This window comes from Cynocephalus volans, chromosome 15, assembly GCF_027409185.1.
Source record: "Cynocephalus volans isolate mCynVol1 chromosome 15, mCynVol1.pri, whole genome shotgun sequence".
Taxonomy (NCBI): domain Eukaryota; kingdom Metazoa; phylum Chordata; class Mammalia; order Dermoptera; family Cynocephalidae; genus Cynocephalus; species Cynocephalus volans.
In genome coordinates, this window is record NC_084474.1 from 96,739,702 (window position 1) to 96,758,876 (window position 19,175).

The 19,175-nt window shown below is 49.9% G+C and overlaps 2 protein-coding genes and 1 pseudogene across 3 annotated transcripts in view; 1 reads left to right on the plus strand and 2 right to left on the minus strand.

Moving 5' to 3' along the window:
- Nucleotides 1-8: 8 nt before the first annotated feature.
- FOXH1 (forkhead box H1) lies at nucleotides 9-1,540 on the minus strand. Its single transcript, XM_063079099.1, has 3 exons — nucleotides 1,367-1,540; nucleotides 923-1,027; nucleotides 9-836 (listed from the first exon to the last, which is right to left on the minus strand). The coding sequence occupies exons 1-3, from the start codon at nucleotides 1,538-1,540 to the stop codon at nucleotides 9-11; spliced, it is 1,107 nt and encodes a 368-aa protein (XP_062935169.1).
- Nucleotides 1,541-3,222: 1,682 nt separating this feature from the next.
- The window catches only part of PPP1R16A (protein phosphatase 1 regulatory subunit 16A), a 28,391-nt gene continuing 12,438 nt past the window's right edge, over nucleotides 3,223-19,175 (plus strand). For both annotated transcript variants that reach the window (XM_063079699.1, XM_063079700.1), the window contains exon 1: nucleotides 3,223-3,303. The gene's annotated coding sequence lies outside the window, so the exon portion shown is untranslated. The remainder of the gene's footprint in view (nucleotides 3,304-19,175) is intronic.
- On the minus strand, nucleotides 11,192-11,766 carry LOC134363576 (large ribosomal subunit protein bL32m-like; annotated as a pseudogene).

Here is a 19,175-nt window from a genome sequence, read left to right on the forward strand (position 1 = left end):
GAAGAGCCTCACAAGCTGTACCAGGAGAGCAGCCAGCCTGGAGCAGGGGCAGCCAGGTCCCGAGGGTGGCTGACCCACACATCATAGATGCTCTTGTTGGGTGGAACTCCCTGGAAAAGACTGTCTAGATCCCAGAGCAGCCCCGGGGGCCTTTGGGTTTCAGGGGCCGCCCTCCAGTAGGCTGGGCTGGTTGAAGGTGGGCACTGGGGACAGGAGGTGGGTGGTAGTGGGGCCAAGGGCATTACCACGTTGGGGGTGTAGATGGGCAAGTAGGAGGTGGGCAGCTGCCCCCAAAGTGAGGCCCTGTGTCCCCTGCTGGGCAATTCCCCAGCATGTGAGGTACCCTGCAGTAAGTGGAGGGGCCAGGCCCTGGGCTCTGGGGAGAGGGATGCAGGCCTGATGTTCCCCCCCTGTGAAGTCTCCCTCTCCACCCTCGTGGGCCCAGGGAGCGGGTACACGGGCCACAGAGGACTCTCAGAGACGTGCAGGGTTGGGGTGGTCACGGCCTCCTCCATACTGCACCCTGTGCCCACCGAAGCTGAGCTGCTCTGTGGCGCCAGTTGGTGCCAGGGTGCCCCCTCCCCCAGGTCCCCAAGCAGGGACTTAATGCTGAAGCCCTCGCTGGGCGGCGGTGGCGGGGGAATGGGAGGCCGGTAGGGCCGGCCATGCAGCACGTAGGGGCCCAGGTCCTTGGCGAAGGCTCTGCGCGCACCCCCGTTCTGCCAGCGCCGGCACAGGGCAGTGTTCTGCAGCCGCAGCGCCTCCGCCGGGATCAGGCTCACGTCAACTGCCCAGAAGTTGCCTTTGGCCTGGGGCTTCGCTGGGTCCTTGGGCACCTGTTGTGGAGCACAGGCTTGGGTGGGGCCGCCCGACCCCGGATGCTCAGGGCTTCTGAGCCTGCCCTCCCCCCACCCCGCCCCACCTTTCGGAAGCATCGGTTAGAGGAGAGGTTGTGGCGGATGGAGTCCTTCCAGCCTTCGTAGTCGTCCCTGAAGAAGGGGAACATGGCCTGGACCTGACGGATGATCTGAAACCATGGGGCGGCCAGCAGGCGCGTGAGCTGGGGCCAGGAGGGGGCAGTGCCCAACCCCTCCCCCACAGCTGGACTCAGGGGCGCCCGGGGCTGGCCCCTCGGCCCTCCCAGGGAACACTTCTGCATCTCAGGACGACGGGGTTTGAGGGCTCCCAGAGAAGTGTGGGACCCAAGTTGCTCAGCTCTCGGGACCGGCCCCTCTGGCATAGCTGGGTGGGGCCAGGTGGGGCCAGGTGGGGGTGGAGGCCAGAGCCAGAGCCTGGAAGTAGGTGGGAACGGGTCTGGGGAAAGGTCCCACCACCGAGTGTGAGGGGAAATGGGGAACTCTCTCACCTGGGCCAGCTTCAGCCTGCGGGAGGGTGCGGCCTGAATCACCAAGGCGATCATGGCCAAGTAGGTGTAGGGGGGCTTGTCATGCCGCAGGTATATCTTCTTCCTCCTCTTGGGGGGCTGGGAGGGCAACTCAGCCTCCGGGGGCCCCACGCGGGAGTCGCTGCAGGGTCCCATGCAGGAGAGGCAGACAGCGTGGGCAGGGACCTGGCCTGGTGGAAGGCTCAGGGATGGGACAGTGTGGCTAAGTAGGGCCGGGGTCTGAGGCCGGGCAGGGGCAGGCGGGCCCGGCCCTTTATCATTCGGATGGAAGGGGGAGGGGAGGGAGGGAAGGGAGGAAGACTGCGGTGGGGGAGGGGAGCGTGCTGAGAGCTGCCACAATTAGCAGGTTTGGGTTAATCTGGAAGGGAGGGGCAGAGGATTCCAGTGGAGACTTGGGGCAACCTTCTAAGGCCTCAGTTCCCTCTACTGGGCTGCCTTTGGGTGCCCGGGCACCACCAAGGAACTGGAAGGGCTAAGGAGAAACCCTTTGAAGGCACCCAGGATCCATGATTACTTTATCCCGTCTGCCTGGCTCAGGTCTCAGACTCCTGTTTAACAGATGGGAGAGTGATTTGCCCATGCCAAGCTGCCGAGAAGGGGTGGGGGTTTCATCGGAGTTCAAGACCAAGCAGCTGATAGGACCTGGGCTCCAGGGGCTGGACATTCACCCACGACCTGATTAGGGAGGGCTTCCTAGAGGAAAAGGCCATGAAGCCCTTACCCTAGGAACAAAAGAGGGACAAGGTTGACAGGTGATTTTCCCAGGAGCATGCTTCGGGAGCCCAGGTGGGCCCCTCACCTTCTCCTTCCCGGCCATTTGACCTGTGGCTCTGCCCCTCCAGTCAGTCAAGGCCTGCGCTCTGTACTTTGTCCCAAAACCCAGGTTCCCCTCCTCCACACTGGGCAAGTTTGCCCAAGAGGATATCAGGGCCAAGGCACCAGCTGTGGTGGTTAGTGCTGGTACCAGAACCATGGGCCCCCAGACTCGAAGGGGATTGGGGATACACTTTATCCACTTTACTCTGAGAATGCAGCTGTTCCTGGGTAGCTTACAGTGGAAGAGGAAGCCTGGGACTGGGGTGGATGATATATGTGGGGTGCCACGCTGTTCCTGCCCGCCCCACCCCTCATTGGGTTGTGCCCCTGCCCCCACTCTCTCGGACTCTCCCTTCATACCTCACCTGGCTTCCGCTAGACTCCTCTAACCTCCTCAACACCCCTCGGGCCCTCTCCTCCTTTGTGTTCCCAGGGCTCCTGCTGAGGCGTCCTCGCGTCTCACCAGGCTAAACCTACGGCCTCTTGGCCCCACTCGGTCAGCAAAGACGTCGTTCTCTCCTACAAGTCTTAAGCCACCCCCTCTCCACTGGTCGGCCCTTGCTTCCAGGATGAAACCCGGCTCCTTGGTCTGGTGTTCAAGGCTCCTCGTGTCCCGACTGCTCACCTCCGCCCACACTCTGCCCTGCCGCCCCGAACTATCCCCTGGGCCGCTGCCCACCGTGCCTTTGCATACACTGTTCCCTCCAACAGCCCATGATGCCTCTGCTTTGTCCGGCATAAACAGATGACCACCCTCCCGGGAGCCTCTTGACCACTTTCCCTTCCCGCCCCACCCGGATCCCGAGGACGTCGCTGCCACCGAGGGGATCTCGCCGCAGGCTCCGCAGCCGTCCACTAAGGCACCCTGGGCAGGCCCCGCCCCCGACAACCCGGCCCCGCCCCCTGATCCCAAGAGGCACCGCGGCTTCCGGCTCCGAGGCGCGCGAACCGGAAGTGTGGCGTTGCCATGGCGAGGGCTGGGCGCGGGGCCCGCCCCCGCGGCGCCTGTAGGAGCGCGGGGCTGCCTGACCGGCGGCCGGGATCGGACCCGCGGCCCGGCGGCGGCCTGCGCGTGGCGGAAGGTGAGGAGCGGCTTCCGGGGTCTGCGGCAGGAGAGGCGTGAGGGGAGGAGGCCGGACCGAGGGGACCAGGGGCCGGCGCCGGGGCGGGGGGCCCGGGCCGAGGGGAGGGGAGGCCGGGCTCAGGAGGCAGGAGGCCGGGCTGGGAGAGGGAGAGGGGAGGACGAGGAAGGCGAGGCCGGCGGAGGGGCAGAGGGGGCCGGCCCGAGGGGAGCTCGGGGAGGGTGCAGGCCGGAGCCCGAGCAGGCCGGGGCCGGGGCGGGAGCCGCGCTGGGTCCCGCTGGGCGTTAGTGGGTGAGGCCCGGGGCAGCCAGTGCTAAGGGTCAGACAGGCTTGTAAAGGTGGCAGCCTGTGCAGGCCGCCAGTAGGGCATTTCCCGTTCTATCGAATGTGAAGTTCTGATTTTTGCGACCCGTTGGTCAGGTAGACAGCACTGGAATTCTTAGTTTTCAGATGAGGAGATTAAGGCCCACCGAGAAGTGACTTGCCCAGGCTTTGTTTGGGTTTTGGAGTTAGGCTAAAGGAGAAACTGGAGCTTCTCTGGGGCAAGTTCCTTAAGCTTTCAGGGACTTATGTGACCCCACTTGTAATGTGGGGCACCTGGGCTACACCTCACAGATTGAGATCAGGGTGAGAAGTACTAACTAACCTGTGAAAAGTGCTTGGCCCTGGGCAGGGCAAGGCAAGTACCCGGCCTGGGAGGGAGTAGCCAGGGCTGGTTTGGGCCCCTGGCTGTACCAGGGCAGAGGTTCAGCGCACAGTGGAATCAATTTCCATGGGTGTAGGTAGGGGAGGTATGTGGAGTCTTTCCAGGCTGAAGGGAGCCAAAGCAAGGTTGGCCCTCCCCAAATTTTCTTCCTGGATCCCTACTTGGGGGTGGAGGCTGAGGCAGGGTTACCGCACCGCTCTCCCACTGTAGCCCAGCAGTGAGTTGTCCTGGGCGTCTTTGCTCTCTAGGTGCTCTCCAGCAGGATTGGGGTTTCCCTGGGAGAAGTGTCTCACCTGGAGCACCCTGGCTATCCAGAAGGGTCCCAGAGCCACCACTGGCTTAGGAGACCTCCAGTATGGGGCTGAGTTGCCTGAGGGGCTGGTGGCTGCCTGCTGGGACCTGCATGGACACTGGCTCCATGCTCATCACTGTGATGGATGATCAGAGCTCTGAGGTGCCAGCTGCCTACCTCTGCCCCGAGGCCCCCAGTCTTGATCAGAGCTGGTTTGGGGGAGGCTTTAATGGGTTCTTTCTTCTGCTGCTTGGGCTGGATTTCCTCCTTTTTGGCTGGAGCCTTCCCTCCGGTCTCTTGATTGGCTCGTCCCTCACCTGCTTGGGGCATGCCTGGACCCTCCTCTCTTCAGAGGGTTGCCTGCTCTGGCAGGCACCTAGCAAGGAGACTCTTGCTTATTTGGGGGCTCAATTTTAGGGTCTGTGCCCTAGCGATTCCTGAATCTCTGGTCTGTATCAACAGCTAGTTTCTGTGGATTTTTCCACTGTATGCAGTTTAGGAACCTCTGTCTCAGGTGACTCGACAGATCTTATTAGCCCCCAGACCTCACCCCTATGCCCCAACCACCTGGTGGCCAGTACAGACATCTGGGTGGTAGTTCTATGCTCTCCCCTCCTGGCTCTCTTGGAACTTCCTCCTAAGTGTCCCTGGAATATCTGCATGTACACCTGAGTGAAGGTCTTTCTGTCGCATCAGCTCAGCTGCAAGCTGGGAGTCGTCTGTGTCACATTCTGTGCTGTACTCCCAGTGCCAGCACATTAGGTATCCAGTCATTCAGTTACTGAGCGCCTCCTCCGAGTCAGCTGCTGGGCTAATCTCTGAGGATACAGCATGGAAGCAAATAGTGAGTGATATGTCAAAAATTGAAACAGGCTGATGAGATAAGAGGGTGACCAGGTAACCACAGAACACTGAGGAGGTTACATTTAAGATGAGACCAGAGTTATATGAAGGAGCAAGCTGTCCTCAGATCTTTCGGAAGAACTTTTCAGACAGAAGGAACAGCTAATGCAAGGTGGGAGTGAAGAAGGTGATAGCAGCAGATAAATGTGATAGACCAAGGGTGGGCAAACTTTTCTGTGAAGGGCTACATAGTAAATATTTTAGGCTTTGCTGGTGATATGGTTTCTTTCAAAACTCCCTATCTCTGTCGTTTTGTGGTAAAGCAGCCACAGACAGTACATAAGCAAATGAACTGTCTTTAAACAAAACTTTATTTATGAACACCAAATTTTTTTTTCTTAAAGATGACTGGTAAGGGGATTTTAACCCTTAACTTGGTGTTGTCAGCACCACACTCTCCTGAGTGAGCCACAGGCCGGCCCCTTATGAACACCAAAATTTGAATTTTACATCATTTTCATGTGACATAAAGTATTGTACTTTTAATTTTTCCCCAATTTAAAAATGGAAAAGCCATTCTTAGCACACGGGCCATTTTAAACAGACTGCAAGCCGTAGTTTGCCGATGCCTGTTCTAGACAACAAAAATTCTGTGTGTATTAACTCACTGAATCCTCATAAGAACCTTATAAAGAAGGTACTGTTAGCATTGCATTTAGAGATGCGGGAACAAGCCCCCCATGGCTCACTGCTGCTTCAAACCCAGAGTCTGGCTCCGGAGCCAAGCTCTCCAGAGGACACTGTGGTGTGTGGAGCTCGAGGCCTCTGAGGTCCAGCAGGCCATGCGACTTTGCTGAGAGAGAGCAAGGCAGGCAGGGGCCAGGCCCTGCAGGAGTGAAGGCTGGGGTAAACTTTTGGATTGTATACTTTTACTTTTTACATCAAACTTTAGTGAGGTATAATTTACACAGTAAAATAAACCTATTCTAAGTGTATAGTTTGGTGGGCTTTGTAAAACCACCATAATCCAGATATAGAATATTTCCATCACCCCCAAAAGTTCTCTCATTCCCCTCTGCTCTGTCCTCCCCGCATGCGACCCCAGGCAACTGTTGATCTGTTGTTTGTTACAATAGAGCCAATGTCCTTTCTTTAGAATTTCAGATAAATGGAATCATATGGAAGGAACACTTCTGTGTCTGACTTCCTTCTCCAGGCAATGTTTGGAAGGGTCAGGCTGTTGTGTATATCAGTAGTTCATTCCCTTTTCCTTGCTGAGTGCTTTGGAATTTCATTGTATAGATATACCAACATTTTTTCTATACATGTACCTGTTGATAGACATTCCCATTCTTTCCAGTTTTTGGCTATCATCAATAAAACAGCTGTGAACATTTCATATATACAAGTCTTTGTGGACATGTTTTTATTTCTGTTGGATAAATAGGAATAGAAGTGATGGGTTGAAATGTGTGTTTAACTTTATAAAAAAAGGCCGGCCCGTGGCTCACTCGGTAGAGTGCGGTGCTGATAACACCAAGGCCATGGGTTCGGATCCTATATATGGATGGCCGGTTCGCTCACTGGCTGAGCGTGGTGCTGACAACACCAAGCCAAGGGTTGAGATCCCCTTACCGGTCATCTTTAAACAAACAAACAAAAAAACTTTATAAGAAAGTGTCAAACTGTTTTCCAAGATGATGGTGTCATTTCACGTTCCAGCTGCTCCACTTTATCCCTAACTCAGGATTGTCATCCTTTTAAACTTTGTCCATTCTCAGGGGTGTGTGTGCAGTGGCAACTCACTGTGGTTTTCATTTGCATTTCCCTCATTTTCAGTGTGGTTGAGCATCTTTTCATGTGCTTATTTTATTGGCTGTTTGTATATCTTCTTTCGTAAACTGTCTGTCCACATCTTTTGCCCTTAAAAAATGGGTTATTTTGTTAAATTTTAAGAGTTCTTTATATTTTCAGGATACAAGTCTTATGTATTTGTATTGCAAATAAGAGGTACTTCACAAATTCATGGAAAGATTTATATTATTTTTTAATTTTATTTTTCCACAAACTTTTTGAAGTGCTGTCTTATATTCTCCCAGTCTGTGGTTTGCCTTTTAATTTTAACAGTGTCTTGAAGAGCAGATGCTTTTAATTTTGATGAAGTCCAGTTTATCAAGATTTTTTCTTGATATTTTGTGCTTGCTTTTGTGGTGGGAGCAGGGGTCAAGGTACTTTGTTTTCCATGTGGATATCTACTTGTTCCAGCATCATTTTTTGGAAGACTATCTGTATTAGTCCGAAATACACGGAACTATGGGCTGGCCCCGTGGCTCACTCGGGAGAGTGCGGCACAGGTAGCGCCAAGGCTGCGGGTTTGGATCCTATGTAGGGATGGCTGGTGTGCTCACTGGCTGAGCGTGGTGCTGACAACACCAAGCTAAGGGTTGCGATCCCCTTACGGTAAAAAAACCCAAAAAACAACAAAAAAATACACGGCACTGGGTAATTTGTAAGAAAACAAAATTTATTGTTTACAGTTTCAGAGGCTGGGAAGTCCAAAGTCCAGAGAAGACATCCAGTGAGGGCCTTCTTTGGTGATGACTTCAGTGACTCAGGGGTCTCACATTGCAAGATGGTGGAAGCAGAGAGAGCAGAGAGAGACAGACAGACTCTCCTCTCCTTTTAAAGCCCTCAGAACCACGCCTCTGACCACCATTTTTAATCCATTCACTACTGCAAGGTCCTTCAATCAAGTCAGCTCTTCAAGGCTCCACCTTTCAATTACCATAAAAAGATTTCCCACCCTCTTAACAGTTACAGTGGGGGCCAAGTTTCCAACATATAAAACCTGGGGGGGGGGGACACAATTCAAGCTTTAGGGGGACATAATTCAATCCACTACACTATCCTTTCCCCATTTTATTACCTTACCTTTACCGACTATTTTTGTTGAAAATCAATCAACAGTATATGTGCGGATCTATTTCTGGATTCTCTATTCTGTTCATTGGTCATATGCTAATAGCCCACAGATTTGATTGCTGTAGCTTTAAGATAAGTTTTGAAGTCAAGTAGTATAAATTCTCCAACTTGGAGATTTTTCAAATCATTTCGATAATTCAAGATATTGTGCAGTTCTATATAAATGTTAGAGTTAGCTTGTCAACTTCTACAAAAAGTTGGGCGTTTGATTGGGATTGTGTTGAAGCTATAGATCGATTTGGGAAGAACTAATTTTTTTTTTTTTTTTTCAAGATGACCGGTAAGGGGATCTTAACCCTTGACTTGGTGTGGTCAGGACCACGCTCAGCCAGTGAGCCAACCGGCCATCCCTATATAGGATCCGAACTCATGGCCTTAGTGTTATCAGCACTGCACTCTCCTGAGTGAGCCACAGGCCGGCCGAAGAACTAATATTTTAACAATATACAGCATGCTCTATTTCTCCACTTATTTAGGTCTCTGTATTAAATATCTTGCTGTGTAATAAATTATCCCAAGGTATAGTGGTGGGAGCAGGGGTCAATAATAATAAACATTTATTGTCTCACAGTTGCTGTTGGTCAGGAATTCAAAAATGGCTGAGCTGGCTGGTTCTGGCTCTGAGCCTCATGTGGTTGCAGGTAGGATAATCAGCAAAGGTTGTGGGGTCTGCGGGCTCCTGTTGCTGGAGAAGCCCCACAGGATGGCTCCTCAGACATGGGCCTTTCAGGAAGCTGCTTGAGTATCTCACAACAGGGCAGCTGATTGCCTCCAGCATGCGCGCTCCAGGACAGAGCGGGCAGTCTCTGAAGGTGCGCCCCATCATTTCTGCTTTTTGGTTTTTTCCTTCCTATTTGTCAGAAGTGAGTAACAGTTCAGCTCGTACTCAATGGCGAGGGGATGAGGCTCTACCTTTTGGAGGGAGTATCAGAGTATTTCATGCTTTGTGATACTGTTGTAAATGATATTTGACCTTTTTTATTTTCCAATTGTTTGTTGTCGGTACAGAGACATACAGTTGATTTTGGCATATTGTCCTGGAATCCTGCAGCTTCACTCAATACACCTATTCTAGCAGCCCTTTTGTGGATTCCTAAGGATTTTCTATATATGCATACGTGATCATGTCTTGATACATCTGCAGAGTTTCACATTTTTCTTTCCAATCTGTCTTTTATTTTTTGCTTTATTGCTCTGGCTAGGACCTCTAGTACAGTGTTGAATAGGAGTGGTGAGAGTAGATATCCTTGCCGTGTTCCCAACAGTAGGGGAAAGTGTTTATTCTCTTCCTGTTAGGTGTGATTTGATTGTAGGTTTTTTGGAGATGTCCTTTGTCAGGTTGAGGAATTTTCCTTCTGTTCCCAGTTTTCTGAGCTTTTAAAAAAAATCATGAATGGATATTGAATTTTGGTAAGTGCTTTTTCTGCTTCTATTGATTTTATTTTATATATATTTATTTATTTATTTTATTATTTTTTTTTAAAGATGACTGATAAGGGGATCTTAACCCTCGACTTGGTGTTGTCAGCACCACGCTCTCCTAAATGAGCTAACCGGCCATCCCTGTATAGGGATCCGAACCTGTGGCCTTGGTGTTATTAGTACCACACTCTCCCAGGTGAGCCACGGGCTGGGCTGGCCCTACAAATTCTTTCTTTTTTTTTTGGCAGCTGGCTGGTATGGGGATCTGAACCCTTGACCATGGTGTTATCAACACCATGCTGTAACCACGTGAACTAAATGGCCAGCCCCTGTGCTTGAATTTTTAAAATGTTAAACTGACCTTATATTCCTGGAATAAACTCCACTTGGTCATGTTGTAGTATCCCTTTTATATACTGCTGGATTAAATTTGGTAATATTTTTAAAAGGATTTTGAAACTGTTTACGAGGAAATTGGCCTGTAGTTTTCTTAACCTGTCATGTTTTTGTCTGGTTTTGGGATCAGGGTATTGCCGGCCTCATAGAATAAGTGGGGATGTGTTTTTTGCTCTTCTACTTTCAGAAAGAGTTTTTATAGGTTTGGTACTGTTTCTTCCGAAATGTTTGATGTAATTTACTGATAAAGCCATCTGGGCTTGACATTTTCTTTGTGGGAAAGTTTTTAATTGCAAATTTAATTTCTCTAATAGGCATAAGAATATTCAGGTTTTCTATTTCCTCCTGAGCACATTTTGAAGATTTGTTTTATTTAGGGAATTTATCTATTTATTTATCTAAGTCAGGTGTGGGAATTTTTTCTATAAAGCCAAATAGTAACTATTTTAGCAGTTTCAGGCCATATGGTCTCTGTTGCAAGTACTCAGCTTTGACATAGCACACAACAGCCACAGACAGTGTGTGAACAAGTGAGCACGACTGTAGTGTAATAAAACTTCATTTACGAAATCAGATGGTTTGGTAAATGGGCCACGTTTGGTCCACGGGCTATAGTCTGTTGACTCCTGACATAAGTTGTTGAGTTTATTGTAAATTATAATGTTCCCGTTTTCTGCTTTTGATGATCTGTAACATCTGTAGTCATGTCCTCTTTTCCTTCATGGTATTGGTAATTTTTGTCTTCTCTCTTTTTTTTTTGAATTTTAAGTCTTTTGATTTATTTTTATTCAGGAATTTTTACGTTTATTTAAAACCTTACAGTATGGGCCGAGCCTGTGGCGCACTCGTGAGAGTGCGGCGCTGGGAGCGCAGCGACGCTCCAGTCGCGGGTTCGGATCCTATATAGGAATGGCCGGTGCGCTCACTGGCTGAGTGCCGGTCACGAAAAAAAAAAAAGACAAAAAAAAAATAAAAAAATAAAATAAAAAATAAAAAAATAAAACCTTACAGTGTAATAGAAACAGATGTATTAATCCATTGAGCCTTTGCATAAACAAGACATTTTCAGAGTTTACTCATGATATAGTCTTCAAATTATCCCACACAAACCTAACTACTTAGAAAGAACAGCTTAAACTACATGTGTGCTTTAAAAAGAAGCACAGCAACAACACGGAGACAAAGAGTCTTCCTCTTTCAGGTGAAATGTTTTACTGTGAAGTCATCTTCTTTAAGCATCTTTGGTGTCAATTCTGGGTAAACCAGGATGGTCGCTTCCTGTCTCGTTCAGTGATCCTCTTTCTCTGATCCTGTTCAGATGGTGTCTCTCCTGTGTACAGCACCATAGTTTGTCTCTATAGTGGGAGCCTTAAAAGGCCCCTTTCTTGTTTCCCTGTCTGTCATCTGATTTCTGCAGTCTCCTTGCACACCTTCTCATAGCAATAGCTGCAAAGTATGTGTTCTGTTTCGGGTGACCACATTCAGGACAAATATCTATATTGTTCTTAACTTTAATAAGCTTTTGAGGGTTTCTTCTCCTACACCGGTTAACTTCAATGCTGCGTTTCTTTTTGGGAGCTGCCATCCAAAAGATACCATCCAAAAGGCTGGAATTCTCCTTGCTTCCGCTGGTATCATTTGCTTGCTCTATGAATTTGGCTGGACCCTGGACTGCTAATGCTGGTCCCCACGGAGGATGGGGAAGGCCTGGCTGGCTCTGCTGAAGCTGCCGCTGCAGTCGCTCCCAACAGCTTCGAATTAGTCCCTGGGCTGATGGCTGTGCCGCAGTCACCAGCACCAGCACCAGCATGGTCGACGCCATCTTCCCCACCTTGTCTTCTTTTTTTCATGATCAGTTTAGCAAAAAGTTTATCAAATTTATTGATATTTTCAAAGGAACCGGTTTTGGTTTCAGTGTTTTTTTGTTGTATTAAATCTGCTCTTATTCTTTCCTTTTACTTTGGGTTTAATTTTCTCTTTTTCTAACTTCTTAGGTTAGAAGCTTAAGTTGGGATTGAGCCATGTCATGGATTTGACCTTTCTTCTTATCTAAGCATTTAAAGGTAGACATTCCCTTCTAAGCACTGCTTTAACTACATTTCATGTATTTTGTTGTGTTTTCATTTTCATCCAGTTCAAAGTATGTTCAAATTTCCATTTTGATTTCTGTTTTAGCCTATAGGTTATTTAGAAGTATGCTGTTTAATTCCCAAATATTTGGGAGTTTTTCCAGATATCTTTTTGTTATTTGATTTCTAATTAAATTCCATTGTAGTCAGTGAACATACTCTGTATGCTTTCAGTCTTTGTAAGTTGATTGAATCTTGCATTATGTTTCAGTGAGTGGTCTACTTTGGTGAATGATTTTTTCTTTTCTGTTTTTTTTTTTTTTTTTTTTGGCAGCTGGCCAGTACTGGGATCTGTACCTGTGACCTTGGTATTATAATTCTGTGCTCTAACCAATTGAGCTAGCAGGCCAGCCCGCTTTTCAGCCTTTTCTTAATGGAACTTCTGCAGCTCCACTCCCAACAGAGGTGTGAACCTGTGTTCTCTGCTCCCGCGGTCATCAGCCGCATGACCCTGATGGAGATGAAGAGGGTGTTGGCACATGGTGTTTCCTCTTCTTCCTGTTACCCATATCTTTACTTTTTTAAAAAAATTATGGTAAAATATAAAAACATGAGAGTTATCACTGTCATCGTTCTTAGGTGTACAGTTCAGTGGCATTAGATAGATTCACAGTGTGCAGCCGTTGCCCCTGTCCATTTCCAGAACTTTACATCACCAAAGTCAGAAACTGTCCATTAAGCAATAGCTGCCATTCCCCTCTTCCAGCCCCTGGTGTCCTCTGTTCTACTTTCTGTCTTTGGGAGTTTGCCTATTCTACGTACCCATATAAGTGAAATCATACAATATTTGTTGTTTTATGTCTGATACATTTGTAGCATGTATCAGAATTCCCTTCCTTTTTATGACTGAATAATGTCGCATTGTACGGATGTGCCACATTCTGTTTATCCACTCATCTGTCAACAGACAGGGGCTGTCTCCACTTTTTGGCTGTTGTGAACAACACTGCTGTGAATACAAGTGCACAGATATCTGAGTCCCAGGTTCCGTTTCTTTTGCATGTATACCCACAAGTGAAATACGCCTTTATTTTTACATTGTGTGGTTGGTAGAGGTCCATTCTGTTCTGGAACCCTAGTTCACAGTCTGTGGTGCAAAAACGTTGGGAATGACGTTGATGTTCATATCTGCAGAGCCAGGCATTGTAAGCACATCAGGTTTCCTTATCTGTGGGTCCAGTGTCCCTACTCCTGAACCCATAATAACGTTCTTGGCTGGCTTCGAGTTCAAAGAGATGCTGTGTTTTACATGTCATCACTTCCCTTTATCACGTCCTTGAGCTCTGAACCTTGTCCTCCATTCCTCCCTGTTTTCCTTTCCCTTGGCCACCGCCCTGTGCCGTGTCCCTCGGGTCTGTGGCTCCCACCGCTCTCCCCACCAGTGTTTAGGAATTTGCTGACAACTTGTGAACTCTTTTCCCTGGGGATGCCCCTTTCCCTCTCATCTTAGGTTTACAGAACCTCAGACAGTGGGCACATGTGCATCCTCAGCTGGTCATCTGGCCCCAGAACATCTCGTATTCCAAGGCTGGGTACCTGCGTGGCCCAAATGCTTCTTCCTTTCATAACTCCCAGACTCTGTGCCACTGGCAGCAGTCTGGCCCCCAGTTTCCTGTGCTATTGCCCACCTCACCGAGGGTCATTGTCTCTGTGGGGGGTGAGTTTTGAGTCAGAGCAAACCCAGGATTATAATGTCCTCTCCAAAGCTCACTTTCATTATCTTTGTTTCGTTACTGTTGTACTTGACAGACCATAGTTTCCAAATCTACACAGCACAGGGGTCGTGGCCTATTGGAGCCATGAAGCTTGTGAGACAGTGCACCGGAAGTGGCACCTATGGCCCTGGCTTCTAGAAAGCTGTGCTTTCGGGTGCTGCTGGAAGCTCTCCCTGCCCTCCGCTCCCTTTATCTCTCCTAGTCCTGGTCTGGCTTTTATCTTAAGCACTCAGTGAGTCTCTTTCAAATGCATATAACTCACTGGATAGCTTCTTTCATTTGGGCTTCCGACACCTCACTGTGAGTTTGTTTATTAGATTTATTTTGGAGCCAGGTGGCAAAGGGAAAGGAAGTTAAGGAGGGAGATTCAGAGCCTCCCCTGATTTCTGGGGAGAGGCTGTCCCAGATTTTCTGGCCCCAACAGACCCTTCTGTGAGAACTCACAGTTAGTGTGGTCAGTGCCTTGTGTGGTCCACTCCTAAGTCCAGCCCTGGGTGTGTGCAATGTACAGATGTTGCAGGGGTCTTCCCTCCCTCGTGGGGCTGTCAGCCAGGCAGTTGTTACTGAGCTAAATAACATTTATTTTTTATAGATCAAAAATGGTAGGATAGTTTCAATTTTTCTTTTTCATTCTTTTTTTTTTAAAAGATGACCGGTAAGGGGATCTTAACCCTTGACTTGGTGTTGTCAGCACCACGCTCTCCCAAGTGAGCTAACCGGCCATCCCTATATAGGGATCCGAACCCGTGGCCTTGGTGTTATCAGCACCGCACTCTCCCAAGTGAGCCACGGGCCGGCCCTATAGTTTCTATTTTTCTATGGTTCTACTGCTAAGTGTTATGCTGGGGGTAGTTTGAGGGGCGTTGAGGTCATGGAAACTGAGACCAGAGGATGAGCAGGGGTTAGCCACCCAGGAGGTGGGAACCAGAGCAGAGACTTAAGAGTCATTGGGAGAGATATGGGGTGCAGGCTCAAGGATGGACAAATTGACCAGTGGAGAAGAATTGAGAGTCTAGGTCAGGCCTACGTGTACATGGGGATTTAACTTATTACCAAAGTGGCCTTGCGGAATACTGGGGAGAAGCAGTGCTGAAACAGACGGAACTGGAGACCTGGATATCTGTGCGGAAGAAACAGTGGATTGGAGCCTGTGTTAGTTACTTATCACTGTGCAACATATCACCCCAAATGTAGTGCTTCACACAGCATTTATTACTTTGAGTCTCATTGGGTCAGGAATCCAGAAGCAGCCCAGTCGATGGCTCTCTGCTGGGGCTGGAGGGTCCGGCTCACTTGCAAGGCTGTTGGCTGCCGGAATGTCCTCACACTTGGCGCTGGGTTCCCCAGAGCAAGCGATCTGAAAGAGGGTGGGGAGGAAGCCACAGAGCCCTTTGTGTCCTCCCTTGGGCATCATGCCTGTTTCTTCTGCCACGCTTGATTCATTGTAAGTGAGCCACTAAGTACAGCCCACACTCAAGGGGAGGGGACCAGGCTCTACCTTTTGAAGGGAGGAGTGTCACAGAATTTGCAGGCATATTTTAAAACCACTGTTAGACCCCTACTTCAAACCATATACAAACATCAGCTCCAGGCAGCTAACAGACTTAAATGTGACACAAACTGTCATGCTTTTAGAAGATAATATAGGAGACAATCTTTGGAAAGATGCCTTACCTCATTAATGCCCACAGAAATGCAAACTGAAACTGCAGGAAGATACCACGCCCCATGTTTCAGGTTGACAAAAGAACATGTCTCCCTCCCCCTCCCACCTTGTGCATGCACACATGAATAAAATATGTAGAATATGAATATAGCAATATTCCAGCTATTCTATACATGAGTAACTGTAGAATATATAGAATAACTGGAATGTCCTTACATTGCTGGTGGGAGTTGATAAACTGATGTAACCAGTTTGGAAGGCAGTTTGCAATATCTAGTAATTCACTTCTTATAACCTAAGGTGGACCCATGAGCACCAGGATCTGCCTACAGGATTTTCAAAGCAGCCTGTTCATCACAGGCTCAGGAGGGAGCTTCCTTGGTGTCCTCCGAGGTGGAAGGGTGCATAAATGGGAGTGTAGTCAGGTAATGGACTCTTAGCCAGTAATAGGGGAAACTTAGTCACCAGCCCCAGAGTGGATGATCTCACACACATAATAGTGAGTAAAGGAGCACAGCAGAGACCGCTTGATAAAGTCCAAATCTGTCAGTGCTGAGCTGTGCCCGTAGGTGCATGCGTAGGTGCATAGGTGGTAAAAATAGAAAGCCAAGGAAGTGGTCGCCACCAGGGAGTGAGGGAGAGCTGCTCAGCGTTCTGTGTGTTCATTTTAGGTGCATTTTGTTTTATGTACTTTGTCATACTTTACAATGAAAAAGGTTTATAAAGGGGAGAACCCTGACACTCGGGGAAATGTGATCCAGGCACAGGGACTCCATTGCTCCATCTGCCAGGAGGCAGGGCACGTGGGGACGACATGAAGTCTGGCCTGGTGGGGGCAGTGGACAGGTACTGTGGGTGGTTAGGTTGAAGCCTGTGCAGGCCCCAGGCCTAGGATGCCCATGCGTCGTGTGAGAAGGTTGGACCTTCCTTGGTGCCAGTGAGGGTTTCAAGAAGGGACAGCTTGTTCTCGTTTTCATTGGGTCCCTGGTCTGCAGCGAGGGGAGGGGCTCAGAGGCCGATGAGGAACAGGGACAAAACACAGACCTGATGGGACCTGGGGCAGGGGCTGCTATGGAGGGAGAGGCCCAGGGGTGGTGCTCAGTCCTTGCTGGGGTGGTGTGTGGGCCCCCACCATGGGCCCCCCACTCCCGCCCTCCTGCTGCTTCCCAGTCCTCAGGAGCCTAGTGTCCTCCTCCAGACCTTTATGTCAACCTTCCCTGGGCCTGGGTGCTCCTTCCCCACGTCCCACCCCATGAAGTGGGTGCATTATAGCCAGGTGGAGCCTCTCCCACCTCCCTTGAATTGTGGCCGTGGAGGGGCTTCTTTATCCATCCCAGGAGGAGGCAGAGCTCAGAAAGCCCTTTGGAACGAATGAATGAATGAGCAGGAAGAAGAGGTGGAGATGCCACCCTTCTGGAGCCTGTGTCCGCCTGGGAGGTGGCTGCAGTGGCAGAGTCTTGGGGAGCCACGGTGGGGGGGCCGATGCCAGGGACTCTGTTGCTGAGAACACTCCCTGACCATGGGTTCACTTTTGGGGGCTCCATCTGCTGTGTGGGCAGGTGGGTCATGGAGGCTGGGCCCAGGGGTGTCAGAGGAGCTATGGTCCCATGTTAGGCATCGTGAGCTGCCTCAGGAGGCCCCATGTAGCAGCACAGGCAGGGTTTGAGGCAGGGGAAGGACAGAGGAGCATCAGGTGCCTAGGTGCATGCCACCTGAGGACCTGGGATGTGGAGGAAGGATCCCTGTGAGCTAGGAGGCTGTTAACCCCATTACTGTGTTGGCTCTGAGATACTTGTCAGCCTGGAGCAGTGGGGACATGGATGGGAGTCCAGATGGACTCTAGACCCTGCTGCACACCCACAAGGTGAGCCTGGGACACATAAATCTCTCCTTTGTGGATCCTGGATCCTCAGCTTTCTCAGCCATAAAGTGGAGATGATAATCCCTTTAGGCTCAGAGGGCTGGTCTTAAAGGTGCGTCTTATGCCAGCACCATGCCAAGCAAGGGCTGTGGCAGGTGATTCCTCCCCCCAGTTCTGCAGCCTGAATGACCCTGGTTTGCAGGGAACCACTGCCTGTGAGGCCAGGCATTTGAGAGGCTACTTTCCGTGCTGTCTCCTGAGACCAAATGCAGCTCATGGCCTCAGGGGACTTGACATGGACAAGCCATGTCCCAGCTGGCCAGATATTCTGGTAGTGCCCTTTCTACTGATGTCCCCCGGAACAGGTTCTAGTGCGGGATCACATCACATAGTCTATCGGAGGCAGTGCCTGGAGGGGACAGGCAGTGAGGACGTGGGTGCTCCTCGCGGGCGTCTGGCATCTTCCCCAGCACTTGGTCTCTGAGGTCTTTTTAATTCTGTTTTGCTGGGTGTGTAGTGGCTTGTGGGGATGGGGGCTATGTGCACGTCCCTGGCGGCTGATGGCCTGGAGCACTGTTTTGTACCGATTGATTGTCCTGATCTCGTGAACTGGCTATTGAAGTCTTTGGCCCATTTTTCTTTTAGGTGGTGGTTTTGTTTTTGCTTTTTGGTAGTTCTCTTTATACCCGTTGTTGGTTATGTATTGCAGATATCATTCCCCACTCTGGTTTGCTCCTTCATTCTGTTTATTTTTAGACTTTTTATTTTGAGATAGTTGTAGATTCACATACAGCTGTAAGAAATGGCTCCTAGATCCCCTGCAGAGTCCCTGGATTCCCCCATGGTGACATCGTGCCTAGAGTGCAGCTCCTCAAGGGGATGCTGACACATGCCACATGGGCCTCATTGGTTCTGCAGCTTTAACACTCACATGTGCACTGGCTCTGTGCAGCACTGTCACACGCAGTATAGTCCATTACAAGGACCTCTGGAGCTGACCTCTTAGCGTCCCAGCTCGTGGGAGCCACTCTTCTCTGCTCCATCTCTATGGTTTTACCATTTACAGCGGTGTGGCGACTGTGGCGGTAGCGGCGGTGTAGCCAACAGAGGAGCTGAACAGGTTAGTGTCAGCCAAGGGCCAAAAGCGGTGTGCTATGCCAGTGTGTGGCTCCCCGGGGCTGTAGCCAGGAACATAGTTTCTCCTGCGGCAGCTTTTCCTTCCCTCCCTGAGAAAGAAGCCTGCTCTGGCTGGTGGTAGCAATCCTCATAGCGATCTCCTCCAGGAGCAGCGGCTGGGTGGTGACGTTTGTCTTTGAGGACATGGACAAAGTTAGGTTTCTCGTCTGTGCAGACTGAAGTTGGACCAGTGGCTGGCATTGGCTAGGTGACAAGAGCAGTTTCTGTGTGGCCTCAGAATGGGTTCCCGGATTCCCCTATTCCCATGAGTTACTGAGGGGAGGGTACTCAGCTCCACCCGCACTGTAAAAAGCTACTCCCACAAGAACTGAAAGACTGTTCTGTTGCCATCCTCTCTGTACTTGTGTCAACGATGGCACCAGCATGTCCACTTGAACATGCAGAGGGTCGATCCTGCTTCCTTAAAGAAAAAAGAAGAGTGTCCGTAAACAGACTTATGCCGCGTGTGACCTTTGAGAGCAGCATAGCGCCCTGAGGTCTGTCCAGGTTGTGGGTGGCTTGAGTCTGCTCCTCTCAGCTGCAGAGGGGTCCTCAGCGTTGTGCTCTGCCTGCCGCAGGGCATTTGGTTGTTTCTGGGTTTTGGCTATTGTGAATAAGGTTGCTGTGAACGTGCATGTACAGTTTTTTGTGTGACTTAAAATTCCATCTCTGGGATACATGCCC

Excerpts from the sequence above, each read along its gene's own strand:
- FOXH1 (XM_063079099.1), bottom strand. The coding sequence starts at position 1,540 with ATGGGACCCTGCAGCGACTCCCGCGTGGGGCCCCCGGAGGCTGAGTTG. Across the intron at positions 1,028-1,366 it reads GCAGGCTGAAGCTGGCCCAG|ATCATCCGTCAGGTCCAGGC; the intron begins GTGAGAGAGTTC and ends CCATGGTTTCAG. Across the intron at positions 837-922 it reads CTAACCGATGCTTCCGAAAG|GTGCCCAAGGACCCAGCGAA; the intron begins GTGGGGCGGGGT and ends GCTCCACAACAG.